The 14,591-nt window shown below is 36.5% G+C and overlaps 1 protein-coding gene across 1 annotated transcript in view; it reads right to left on the reverse strand.

Moving 5' to 3' along the window:
* Senp6 (SUMO specific peptidase 6) overlaps nt 1-14,591 on the reverse strand; it is a 68,338-nt gene that overhangs the window by 6,968 nt on the left and 46,779 nt on the right. The window contains exons 7-10 of the mRNA XM_055602501.1: nt 14,066-14,208; nt 9,291-9,678; nt 7,414-7,640; nt 1,394-1,558 (exon numbers count right to left, since the gene is read on the reverse strand). Of these exons, the coding sequence (XP_055458476.1) occupies nt 1,394-1,558; nt 7,414-7,640; nt 9,291-9,678; nt 14,066-14,208 (923 nt within the window). The remainder of the gene's footprint in view (nt 1-1,393; nt 1,559-7,413; nt 7,641-9,290; nt 9,679-14,065; nt 14,209-14,591) is intronic.

Consider the following 14,591-nt stretch of genomic DNA (forward strand, 5'->3'; position numbering starts at 1 on the left):
AAAAAAAAAAAAAGTCACAAAGCAGGCAGCAGTCATTACTTCATACCCAAATCCTTCAGCATGAAGTATTTTAAAAACAAAAATATTTTCCTACACAATTAAAACATCATCAGCATATCAAAGAGATCAAGATAAACTTCAACATAAAGTTTATACCTAAAACAATTATCCATCAATCCTTGTTTTAACTTTTAATTTTTTTACCTGTTGTAACGTTACTACTCTATCAGTATTAAATAGGTTATACCAACTGTATATACTCTACACTACCAACTTGCCTCTCTATTCTTCATGACATGGGTTTTCATGAGATTTAACTTGTATAAACACACAAACCCCTGGAGGGGTATTTCCTCATCTCCTCCAGGCCATACATTCTCAGAAAAGTAGCAGCTGGAAGACTATGGGCTGACACCCATATATCGTCCCGCAAGCCAGCTGTCTTGCTACTCACCACCTGCCTCAGCAGTGACTGCAAGACTTTGGCACTGTTTCCATTTGTTCACTCATAACTCTTTCCCTGAATCATTTATTGGTGGTTTCAAAATGGTCTAATTTTCTAATGATTTCAATGTTTCAATTATATCAACTTAACATTATGCCTAATTAATAAGCCCAAATCAAGTATCTTTCATATTTTGAGAAGAGAATCTAAAGGCGGCATATTTACTTAGACTTTAGTGTTTAAACATCCCTGATATGAAAACAAAAAAAATTAAATTCTCCAAAATGTAAAATGCTACTCATTTCTCCCAATCAACGATGAGGACTGCAATCAAGGTATTGAGGATGCTAAGCATAAGGTCTATTACTAATCTCCACCCCTAAAACCAATTCAACTTCCTTTTTTTTTTTTTTTTTTTTTTTTGATACTGAGGAATGTGCCTCTTATTTAGTATCCAAGCTGGTTTGTTTTGTTTGTTTGCTTATAACCACGCCACCACACCCAACTTCCTGGTGATCCTGATATACCAGCCTCCAAAATAACTGAGAGTACACACCAGTTTATCTGGCTTAGAGTATATAATATACCCCATATACAGCAATACAAAACCTTTAAGATCCTGTCAGTGATCAAAGGTTCAGACTTCAGAGAATTTTGAATTTTTGGAATAGGGTACCCAACATTATAATAAAATACTAAATGATAGAAATGAACTGTAAGTATGAGCATCACAAGCATCTCCTACAGTAATCTAACATACTTTTAATTTTACATACATTAAATCTTCAGATCCACCAGTTTTTAATGGAATATTTATTCTTAAAGCAATCTGAAATCTTTAAATAATTTTGGTATTCAATTAACTTCAATGACTTAATGAACTTTAAAAACACTGTCAGTGGCATCTGATTCTTGCTACCAGTAAGGCCAATTTAGGAAAGTACTTACAATTACAGGCTCTGCCAACAGTCGGAAGAGTGTTCCAACTCGTATACTGCGGCAGTTTAAAATGACACTTTCATAGTTTGGGCAGCTTAAAGACATAGTGTGAATTAAAGTTCCATGAGTGTTTATTTTACGACGCTTTAGAGGTGTGCTGATGGCATTGCCAAGCTGAAAAGAAAAAGAAAATTTTCACATAGTAAGGAACTATAACAAGGCTGCAAACCAAGCACACACGCACGAAGACCCAATATGAGAAATGTTACTACATAAACTGAGTGTCCTATCTCAACATGGAAGGAAACAGAAATTATAGCTTTTTATAAGGTAAATTCAAGCACAGTGATCACGACTAAAAAATTATGCTGGCTATGTTCAAATCACAGCCAAAATGCCAACTAATGATTTTGTAAAAATCAGTAGATTACATATGCTTCTATTTCCTAAAATGAAAAGACTAAAAATGTCTCTATTTGTCAGGTGGTAGTGGCACATTCCTTTAAGCCCAGCAATTGGAAGGCAGAGAGAGGAAGATCTCTAGATTCAAGGCCAGCCTGGTCTACAGAGTGAATTCCAGAATAGCCAAGGCAATACAAAGAAACCCTGCCATGGGGAAGAAAAAAAGAGTCTCTTCAGAAGAGTAATATTCCCAGAGCAGAGCAGAGGTGACAGATGCAGACTCGATAGATGGATACTAGTGATGAGTGACAGTGGTTGAACTTAAGATGTGCTTTAAGGTTTTTTTTAGAAAGCAAGTATTCAGGAGAATATTAATATTTAAGAGGGGTATTTTATATATTCACACAGATCAATTACTTGGTCTAGAACCAGTGACATGACTCAACAAGTAAAGATAGCCTGGTGACCTGAGTTCAACCTCCACAACTTAAATAGATGAAGTAAAAAACTCTGTCAGTTGTCCTCTGACTCACACTTCACACTTGCTTTGTGAATATGCACCCCCCCATATTAAGTAAATAAATGTTTAATAAATGACTGAATTATTTTATAGTCACAAATGCAAATGGTAACAAACGGTATTTTATGTTTATAATTTCAATAAAATCTAATTGTGTTTATAAGCTGCATATACCTTATCTGAATTATGATATCAGAAGTATTTCTGATTTGGAATGTTTACAAATATTTTATGAGCTGCTCATTGATAATCTCTATCCCAAATCCAAAACTACCTAAGAAAAGTTTTGCTCTTTGGAGCACTTCAGACTTTTAAAATCATCTCTAAATGAATTAAAGACATAATGAACAACCTAAAAACTATAAACACAGGGAGAGATTTCCAAATGATGAAATGGCAATGGACTTTTTATACAAGACACTGAAAGCACACACACACAAAAGGCCCACAAAAATGAGAAAAAAATTACAAACTACATACCTAACAAAGGGAGAATATCTTGACTACATAAAAAATTCAACAGTGAACACTGACACAACCCAATTAATCAAAAACTGGGTTAGCTGGCATGAGGGAGATAGAGGCAGGAAGAACAGGAGCTCAAAGTCATCCTTAGCTACATAGGAAGTTCAAGGCCAGCCCAGACTAAATGAGACTTTATCGAAAAACAAACAAACAAACAAAAACAGAGACAACAGATGTAAACAGATAGTTCCGAAAAAGAAGATACACAAATGGCTAACGGGCATAGGAAAATTGTGATCAGCACCACTAATCACAAGGGAAATGCAAATCACAACCACTGTGAAGTATCTCAAAACATCATCAGAAAGATGGACAAATGATAGCAAGGATGGAGACAAAAGGGACACTGTAAATTACTGAAACAAGATAGAGATTTTTCCAAAAATTAAAAATAGAACAAAAATAATGCTACTAAGGAAAGTATATGGAACCAGCCTGCCAAAGAGACATATCCACTCCCTGGTTGTTACAGAACTAGAAGAAAAACAACTTAAGTGCACTTCAACTGATGGATGAGATAAAATTACGCTACACAGACACACTGAAATACTTCTCAGACATATAAAAATAGGATATCCTGTCATCTGCCCTATCACGATGGAACTAGAGATAATTACCTTAACCAAAGTGAGCCTGGGCCAGGCTTCTTCCACATCTGTAACCTCAGCCCTGGGGAAGCTAAGGCACAGGTATATCTGAGAACTTAAGGCCAGCCTGTGCTATCCACTGAGTCTAAGGGCTGATGAGGCTGTAAAGTGAGACTCTGTGTCAGAGAGCTGTCACTCCAGAACCCTCCAAGAAAACATAGACTTCAACATATAGCTATGACTTTATATACTGATTTTTCAAGCTATGCAACTGTTTGCTTTGAGTATTTTTCTAAATTGTTAAAAGGTCACAAAGACATTTTTAAAAGAACATGTTGGACATGTTTGTTTTGGCTTCGTTTACAGTCACTTTCCAAATGAGAGCTATTCTATTCACTGATGATAGATAAATTTAAGTGCTGTTCCCAGTAGAATCCTAAAAGGAAGGCACCTGAAAGATTGACACCTTGCTACAGAGCACCACCAAAATGAGAAACAGAAGCCTTCTGGTCAGTGTCCCATCAAAAACCTGAATACTCCTTTCACATGAAAATCCAATTCATTTTACTGAACTCTTCTCTGTTGTACATAATCCCAGTCTATCCCCACAACAAACTCTTTCCAATAAGCATTTCTAAAGTCTGGTTCCTACATGCAACTATTGCACAACAGTGCTCCAGTGAAGTTATACCAATTTACATCTTTGTAACCACATCTGAAGCACTAGGACAGTTAAAAAAAACTTTTGGCCAAATATGGGCCCAGTATGGCCTGCAGACTGATACACCAACCAAGGATCATGTATGGAGAGGACCTGGAACCTCTGCACAGATGTAGTCAAAAGGCAGCTCAGTCTCCATGTGGGTTCTGAACTCTGTTGCCAGCTCTTTGATCACTTCCCCCTCAAGGGGAGACCTTGCCAGGCCATAAACAAAGAGGATGGCTGGGGTCAGTTGGTAGGGGAGAAGGGCTCCCCCTTTCTGAGGCCTAGAGGGGTCCCAGGGAAAAAAGGAAGGGAGGGAGGGACTGGGAGGAGACAAGGGAGATAGCTACAATGTAGGGATGTAAAGTGAATAAATTATAAAAAATAAATTTAGATAAAAATAAAAACCTTTAAAAAATTAGTACAGTTGACTACCTTTCCTACATTATGCATTTTCAATGCCCAAGCACTTGTGTGCCGGGGGTCTCACTAGGACCTCAGGGTTCTCTGCCTGGCTAAGGCTGACTGACTAGCAAGCCCAGGAATATACCTGTGCCCGCCTCTCTAGTGCTGGATTATAATCCACACTTGACTGTCTACACGGGTGCTAAAGATTGCACTCAGGTCTTCTGACTGTGTGGCAGACATGTCAAAGACAGGGCTATCTCCCCAATTAGTCCTTTAATTTCTTTCTGACTTTAAGAAATTACAAATACATAAAGAACCAACTGACGCTATATCCCTTACACTAACCTATCAAACCATGTTCATGTTTTATACACTGATTTGGATCTCTTTTCAGTAAAATGTACCTATAATTCTGCTACTTATTTTGCTTGTGTTATGCTTGGAAAAGTAATTTTTGAGTTGTTTCTCATTTCTTAAGGCTCTGGTTTTTTTCCCCTCTTTAAAAAAAAATGTTCATTCTGCAAAACATGTTCATTTTATAAATTCATGTATCTTGTTAGATGATACATAATATTCCTGTATCTTGTTAGATGCTCTAAAGAGTAATATATATTGATTTAGCTTGAATTTTTATCTTCAATTGGTGGCATTGGTCCAGCCATCTACGTATTAGTGAAGAGTAAATTTTTCCCATTACTAATGTTGTCTTGCTGTTGCTTGGCTTCTCTCTGTTTGTTTGTTTGCAGAGACAGGGTTTCACTTTGTAGGCCAGGTTGGCAGAGAACTCACTCTATCCCAGAATATTCTCAAACATGCAGCGGTCCTCTTGCTTTGGCTTACCAAGTGTTAGGGTTTGCAGCCGTGAGGCACAATGCTCAGTTAACAATCTTGTTTGTATAAAAACTTCACATCTTGGGAAAGAGGAAAGAATTCTTTTGAGAAGGATTCTATATGGTCAAATGACATATATTAAAAATTTTAAGATATGTTAGTTTTTTTGGTTTTTTTTTTTTATTATTTAAATATTGACTGCTTTCCCCAAGAGCCATAGCTTTCCTTTCTAGTGCCAAAACAGAAATGAACCCTCCCCTTACCTTGGATTCTTACCAGGAAAGCATACTACTTTGTAGTAATTTTAAAAAGTCTACTTAGTAAATAGTTATATTTCATTTTCTTTAGCAAGTACTTCCTTACTAACTTATAATTTTTTAAAGATTTATTTATTTATTAATTTATTATTTATACAGTATTCTTCCTGCATGTGTGCCTATATACAAGAAGAGGACACCAGATCTCATTATAGATGGTTGTGAGCCACCATGTGGTTGCTGGGAAATTGAACCCAGATCCTCTGGAAGAGCAGCCAGTGCTCTTAACAACTGAGCCATCTTTCCAGCCCTAACTTATAATTTTTATGTTGTAGCTTACATCTGACAGCATGTCCAACTTATGCTCTGATGGCTATATGTAGCCAACAACAGCTATGAACACAATCACTAACTTACTTAAGACACTGTGAGATTTAAAACAATAATAATAATAATTCAACTGCTCGAGTCTCCAGCATGAACTCTGTATTCACTTTACAGTGGGCATCACCTTATAGTGACCGCGACCTTACAATGTCAAAAAGCTGGATACATCTGGTCCTTTATTCTTTTTTCTATTTTAATCCTCAGTCTTAGTTATTTATTTTTTTAAACATTTATTAATTTTGTTGGTGGGGTACACATAAAATACCAATGCACATGTAAGTCAGAGGACAATTTGTAGGAGTTGGTTTTATTCTCTCCATCATATAGATCCTGGAAAGTGAAATTACACTATCAGCTTGTTAACAAGCACTTTTAGTTGTAAAGCCATCTCACCTGCCCTATTCACTCACTTTTATAACATTTAGTATATTACAATATTGTATGTCATTTGCCTAATAAATCTCTCTCTGAATCTTTTTATTTACATCACTATCTTTTTTTTTATCTGAATATTCTGGAAATTTTAAGCAAATTACAAAATATGCTAAGATATAATTATATACTATGGTGACAAACACTGAAATTAAATAACTTCTAGCCTGTTAGGTTTTCTAAGAAATGTATATACACACACAGACAGATACAGATACACACACATACACGCATGCACGCACGCATGATTAAACATCCCTAAAGTCTGAACCATTCCCAACTCTGAACCTTCCTGAGCACTAACAGTGCACACCTGAACAAGAGATGGGCTTCCACTAAAAAGGCAAATGAGGTACTGGAGAAATGGCTCTCTGGTTAAAGGCACATTCTGCTCTTCCAGAGGAGCCAATTTTAGTTCTCAGCACCCACATCAGATGGCTCACAATTACTTGCAATTCCAACTCCAAAAGATATGATGTCTGTGGTCTTTTTGCTGGTACCTGCATTCATGTGCATGTACCTACACATATACACATGTAAAATAAAAGCAAGAAATTTTAGAAGAGAATACAAGTAAACTAGAACTACTCTATAAAACTTAGCTCAAAGTTATATGTATACTGTGACAAATAAAAATAATTTCCTTTTAGACTTAGTTCCTAGCTCCATATACCTAATTTATATATAGGAAAATATTTCAAATTTTACAAAATTGAAATTTAAAAATTTCTGGTTGCAGACATCTTGGATAAAAAAACCTTTGTTAAGAATAATACTGCCTTTTTTATTCTTACACTCAAGCCTTTAGTTGAACTGTAATTTATTTTTTTGTATATAGTTCAATGGTCTTCTAAGAATCTTTTAACAGTATTTGAGCATGGGTTAATGAATAAGTCATCTTCCCCTACTGTTACTAACAAATTACTCTTCCAAAACACAGGTAGCACCCCAAAGGAAAGACCTTAATCTGAACATACCTGGTCCTTCATTCTTGATTTTCTTGGGATGACAACTGTATTTAACTCTGACTCTGCTGAACTGCTCCTAGGTTCTTGCTCTGCTCGGCATGTATTTGCATTTAGTGCAGCTTCTACTTTTCCAGTAGATGGTGCTGGGGAAGAACACGCTGAGTCAGCAGGCTGCGGGGATATGCTCTCTCGTCTATTAGTCCTGTCGTCGTCGTCATCATCACTGGACAAAATGACTAAAATCATAAAAAAAATCCAACACTTACATTAAAAAAAATTTACATTTCATTTGTCATTTAAAAATTTAACTGAGAAATATACCAAATTTGTCTTAGATTTTCTCTATATCAGATAAATAAAAGCAAATGGAGAAGCTCTTGAGATGGCTGAGCATGTAAAATCGTTTGCTGCACAAGCCCAGCAGCCTGAGTTTAATCACTGGAATTCACATAGAGTTGGAAAGCAAGAACTGACTCATATACAAACAAATGTGTAAATAGGTGAATAAGTAAATAAAATTAATATACAGATAAGTCTGCTGTCTCTCCTAAAATGTTAAAAATAGGCAAATGACATATAACAATTTCAAAACTATTAGACAAATATGAAATTAACTCTTCAGGCTTAGAGCTTCTATAGCTACTACTACCAGGGTTGGAGATACAAGTCAGCAATAGAGCACTAGCTTAGCATGCATGAGTCCCTGGGTTCAATTCTCCAGTACTACCACAAGGAAAATAAAACATGATATAGTTACCATGGAACCACACATCTACATCAGTAACTCACAAGAATTATCCATAGGTCTATTTCAGACTTACAATGTATTATTTGAAAATATACAAATTCTATTCAAAATAATATACATTTAAAATATGTGGCCAAATAATTCTGCCTTCAATATGAAGCACTAAAATTGTAACTAAAGCACTAAAATTGTAATGGTCCTGAGGAGACACTATACCAATAATGTTCAATAAATCTTGCTTTATAAACATGAAGACAATTATAGTGGCAAGTTACTCTTAGATGTTGTGTTCATTATCATAACCCTGGTGCCACCCACACTATACTAAGTATACCCCGATTCCTCATTCCAGGGACACCAGCAAGAATTTCTGTCAACTTCTCTATCTTCAATACTCTTCATGTTTTGTCATAAAATACTAGCTTAAAAATCACTTTTTGATGAACAACCTAAACTAATGCAAACACAGAGACAGCCAGTTACTTATTGATTTCAATGTTGAATCATTCTTTGTTGTAAAACGTTACTTGTAAGAGCTGGGAAAATGTCTTGATCGACTTTATATTCCAGAACCTAAAACTGTGCTTCATACAGGAAAGAAAAAAAAAGTTTTAAAATACCCTAGGTTAATACATAATCTTTAAAGTTTTCCTGTATAAAAAGTTGGATAAAGACATTCTGGTAATACAGCTGCCTGTGAACTACTTACTTCTGTAAGTAACCTTGATAACAGCGAGGTGGGTAAAGAAGGCATGCTGTGTGAATTCACAGGGGCAGTTTTCTTTTTAGTACCCCACACATGCATGTTCAGTTAATACTGAGTAATATACATGCCCAGAGGGCCATCACTACAAAAATATCAATTTATCTCTTTGATTTTGGTATCTAGTTTCACAATAAACACTGGCCTTTTATTATTTTCGAAACTGGTTATTTGATTCAATTTCTCTCCTCTATGAAATCAGAGACAACAATGGTATCTATTTCACAGAATTGTTGTAAGGAAAAAATGATAGGCTAAGTGTGGTAGCACACACCAGGACCCCAGATGTTTAGGAGCCAGGGCCAAAGGCCCACTAGAGCCCACGGGTTTTTGAGTTTCAGGAAGGAAGGGAGGAAACAAGAAGAGGATACTTACTTGGATCGTTTAGGTCTGACATGCTTATCTTTCGTTCTTTCGGGTTTGTGATTTTAGGTATTTTTCCTCCAGGTAAAATGACTTTCCCATTTGTCTGTATGTAATTATGTCTGCTAGCATCACAGGTCACCAAAATATCAACTGGAATTTTTTCCATACTGTTCCCATAAAACTTTTTAACTGTCAATCCTGTGTTTTGTGACTTCTGTCCTCCAGAGTTCTGATGAATTGAAGTTCTTAGCAATGGTCCAGTAGTTTCATTCAGAGTTATAGCTTGTCGGTAATTTCTTTGCAAATCATTATGAAAAACAATACCACAACTTTGACATTTGGTCTGATTTTCTTTTTCTTTTCCACATTTTGGGCAACATTCACGCTGCTCAGAAACCTTATGTCCCCAAAAACAAAACAAAGAAAAGACTTTGGTATTTTACGTTAGCATCAAAAAGCTCCTTTTAAAAGTCTCAAAATGAAGTCTTTGTTTTCCTATCGTCACCATCATGGGCTCCCTAAGATCCCGAGTAAATCAGCCTATATTTGGGGTCAGCATCAGAATGCTAGAAAAGCTTTCAAGGCCATCCAACCTAGTATTTAGCTATGATAAGCTGATTTTTAACCTTAAGAATCAAAAGGGAAAGGGCTGGGAATGGTAGAGGCACTGTGTTGCATATAATGGAGCTTAGGTGTGATTCTCAGTACCACAAGCACACGAGCAAAATAAAAATAAATGTGAAACACACTAAGTACTTGGCTTCAACTTTATCACCTACAATAAAGATAAACAAAACATATTTAAATTAAAAATGCTTGGGAAAAGAGCAATTCCAGGTATTCTTTCTAGAAAAATGATAGTAAAACATAGTAAGTGTATCCTTACCTTTCATCAGCTAAGACACACATATCATAAAATTAATTGTAGCAATTAGAAACAAAATACAATCCGTTAGCTGAATCAGACTCTGAAGTTTTAATGATAAAAATTAGATATAAAGAATTTCAAACCATGGTTCAGTGGTTAAGATTACATCCTGCTCTTGTAGAGGCCCTGATCTCAGTTCCCATGTAGCTCAAAAAAGCCTATAAACTCCAGGATCTGACACCTCTGGCCTCTGAGGGCACCCGACTCAAAAGTTCATATACACAGACAAAGACACATAATTAACTTTAAAATGAACATTAAAAAAAAAAAAGAATTTAATGCAAGAAATAGTGACATACACTGAAAGCACAGCACTTTCAAATCTGAGAAAGGAAGAGTAGAGTTTAAGGCTGGTCTGGGCTACAAAGTGAAAACAGGCAGGCAGGCAGACATGCATGCACATACACCTCCCCAGCTGCAAATTTATGAAGCTGGGGATAAAGCTAAGCTTTGGTTTATATCTCCAGCACCATAAAAACCCAAACTCAAGTGAACCTCGAAACAAAATGCTTAGTTTCTCTAACGTGTATGCAATGTTCCCTCCCTTCCTTCACTTCACCATTATTGACTTTCTGAGAAAAGGTTTTACTATAAAGCACTAGTTGTCCTGGAAATCACTGTGTAGATCAGACTGATCCTGTACTTGGCAATCCTCTTGCCTCTTTCTGCTGATGAGTTACGTAATTATAAATATGTACAGCTCAAAGTAAAAATTTACTTTATTCACATAAAGTTAAAATTTTGTTAATTATAATTTCTTGCTGAAAAAAATTGATTAAATCCTATTTTTGTCTCATTTGGTCAGAAAAAAAATCACCACGTTAAATAACTTCAAATTACAGGGTTAGGAGAGTGGTTTTTGGTAAGGTCCTTTAAGCATGAAGTTTGATCCTCAAAACTACAACAAGAAAACACTACAAATTTAATGTTGCATACTATGTCCAAGGCTGTCTACATGAAAGACCTTAATAAAAACAAGCCTGTTGGGGCTGGAGAAATGGCTTAGCAGTTAAGAGCACTCAGTGCTCTTCCAGAGGTCATGAGTTCAATTCCCAACAACCACATGGTGGTTTACAACCATCTATACTGGAATCTGTTGCCCTCTTCTGGAATGCAGGTGTACATGCAGACAGAGCACTCATATATAAAAAATAAATATTTTTTAAAAACCGGTCTCAGATAATGTGATTTTTATGTATCCAAAAGATGTTTCACTACATTAAATTCAATGATTCTGTTTTCTTAAAAGTAGTGCAGTGTTGAGTCTTACAGTCTTAAATGGAAAGATAAACCACTAACCTTGTTTTCATATTAAAGACTACAAAGAGACTGTGTATAATTTTTTCTCTAAGAGAAAATAGGATCAACTGGCACAGAAGTGGAGTCAAAGAAGGCCTTTAGGCATAAAGCAGTCCTGAAGCAGTTCTGAGGCTTTGAACCGGTAGCCCAAGGAGGAAGGATGCTGTGATGAGAAGGAGCTTTCCTCATTCCTCCCCACTCCCCAGCTCTTTTTCTTCTTTTAGGACACACCAGCATGGCCTGAGTCAACCTGGCAAACAGGTCATTAGGGGAAAATTGAGCAAATGCATAAATCCAACAAGGATGATGGGAGTCAGAGTTCTATGGCCAAAAAGAATTACAATCCTACAGAGGGCAAAAAGATAAACACTGAAATGAACTCAGGGTCAAATACACACATGTGTATTTCCTAGCCCTATCTAAGGGTAGGAAATATAAATAGAAACTCAGTATCAATGACTATAATTAGTACCCAAATAAATATCTTCTTGACATGTGAAGGGAACAATGACTTCCTAGAGATATATGACTCTTGGGTGAGAGGTTAAAAACACAAGTATGTCTAAACTGTCATGTTACACGAAGTAATGGAGACCGCAAAGAATGATGGTGGTTATGTCAAGCAACAGGGACCAGCTTGAAGGGATGACCCACAAACAATAGTAGGTATCACATGTGTTTGTAAATATATGAAAATTAAAGATTCAAGTAAAATAAGAGCACATGTGCTCACAATGATTCTATTAACTAAATAAGGGCTGAAGAGAAAGCACTTACTACTCCATTATCAGGCCCAGTATTCACATCTTACCTCTTCCCCCATCCACACCTGCACTAAGCCTAGCACACCTGCAGTCCACTCCTGCTAGCAGAAATAAAGCAATGTCCTTTTTCTTTTTTCTTTTTAAATGTAAAACTAAAGAAAAAAAGAAAGAAATTACTAGAATTGCTGGGAGAAATGGTGGACACTGTTAAACCCAGCACTCAGGAGGCAAAATTAGGTGCATCTCTGAGTTCCAGGACAGCCTGGTCTACATAGTGAGTTGCAGGGCAGCCAGAGCTACAGAGTAAGACCCTGTCTCAAACAAACAAAAAAGAAATTGATGGAATTATTCCAGATGGAAATACTCTAAACAAATGCAACACATGATCCTGAAACGAACCATAAACCCACTGAAGATCACTGTTTACGTGAAATCTGAATGAGGATGTAAGTCAGTGATCAGGTACCTGCCCAGCATGCCAAAGTCCTAGGTTCACGGAAAGAAAAACAAGGACTGAATTTTGTGGAACGAATAGTAAGCTTAAAAATCAGTATTTCCTGTAAGGTTTACTTTATTTCTAAATTATGTACTTGTTGGGGCAGTATGTGCATGTGTGAGTGTAGGCTCCTGTAAAGCCCAGAAGAAAACATCAGATTTTCTTCTGGAGTTTCAGGTGCTTGTGAGCTGCCTAATTTGGTGTTTAAAACTAATCTCAGGTCCTCTGTGAGAGCACTATATACTCAACCACTGAGCCATCTCTCTAGACCCAAACTAATATTTTTTTAATTAATCTTTTTCTTTTTTTGGGCAAAGAGAGAAGCAAGAAGTGAGAGGGAGAGAGAGAGAAGGAGGAGTCGGGGGAGAAAGATGAAAGAGAGAAAAGAGAGAGATGTGAAAAGAGAGAGAAGGGGTAATGGAAGTAAAAAGAATGAATATAAACAGGTCAGAGGACAAGCTTGAGTTTCAGCCTTTCCTTCCTACTTTGAGACAAAGCATCTTGTTTTGACACTGAATTTTCCTGTCTCTGCCTTCCATCTCACCTAAAATGCACTGGTAATACATGTATGACCATCATACCTGGCTCTGAAGATTTGAACTCAGGTCCTCAGGCTTGTTTGGGAAATTACTAAATGGGGCATTTCTCCCACCCTATTTTTTAAAAACTTAATAGATATATATTATACAACTTGAAAGCCAAGGCTAAAAGACTGTAATGAATCAGAGGTTACCCTGGGCTACAAGGCGAGTTTCAGATCAGCTGGTATTAAGAGAGACCTCGTCTCCCAAAGCAAAAATCAACCAAATAAAACCACATATTAAAAAAAATATATTTTGTCTCCTTTGTTTTTGTCTGAGTACAATTATCTAGACTGTGTTACAGGGAAGCACTGATAAATTCTTTACAGAAAAATAAAATCTGTATTTTGGGACAAGTAGGAAAATGGTCTATTTAAGCCAGAAACATTTAATAACTTTAAATAACTTTAAAAACATTAAATAACTTTTCTAGGTTTCTTTGGGTCCTAAGATGAAAGATCACCTAGGATGTAATGAGAAATAAAGATACTGTGAATGAGCTGCTGAGAGGCTCTGCAAGTAAAGCCTGCATGCCTGACAGCCTGAGTCTGATCCTGGGGATCCAGCATGAAAGAACCAACTTGCAAAGGCTTGTTCACAGACCTACACCTACACCATGGTATGCATGTGACTGCCCCCACCAGTTACAAAATTAGACTTTAAAATAGTAATAAAAATACTATGTGATTAGTAAGAAGAGCAACTTCTCCACCTACCTCTAAATGGGTCAAACACTTCTTTGAGGCGGGGGTCAGAGGAGATAGCTGGTAAGTACTACAGTGCCGCTTCTGCTGTGCTTTCCTCTTAATTTCAGGCTCGATACACGATTCCGAGTCTTCAGTTTTCTTCACTATATGGCCTAAAGGAAGCGGGTGTGAAAAGCACTAAATTTAAATTTAATAAATTCTTTATGATCTTTGCTATAGAATTGTTAAAGTCCATATTATCAAATTTTAATTTTTAGTGAAGATGGGACAGTGTATAAACATGTATGATAAAGAATAACCCGTTGGGTAGTGGACAGGGGTGCTTGCCCCCAATACTGACAACACGAATTTATTTCTCAGGATTCACATGACAGAAGAAGAGAACTTCCATGTTGTTCACTAACAACCAGTGTACACACATGTGTGCACATGCTAAACACATGTGAAAAACAAAAACAAAAAATCAAGACTTTTAAGATTAAGGCAGTAATAATGTCCAAGCTACTCTTACCTGTTTTTCCCTTCTCAGGCTTTC

Source organism: Psammomys obesus, unplaced genomic scaffold (assembly GCF_907164565.1).
Source record: "Psammomys obesus unplaced genomic scaffold, mPsaObe1.curated_primary_1811, whole genome shotgun sequence".
Taxonomy (NCBI): domain Eukaryota; kingdom Metazoa; phylum Chordata; class Mammalia; order Rodentia; family Muridae; genus Psammomys; species Psammomys obesus.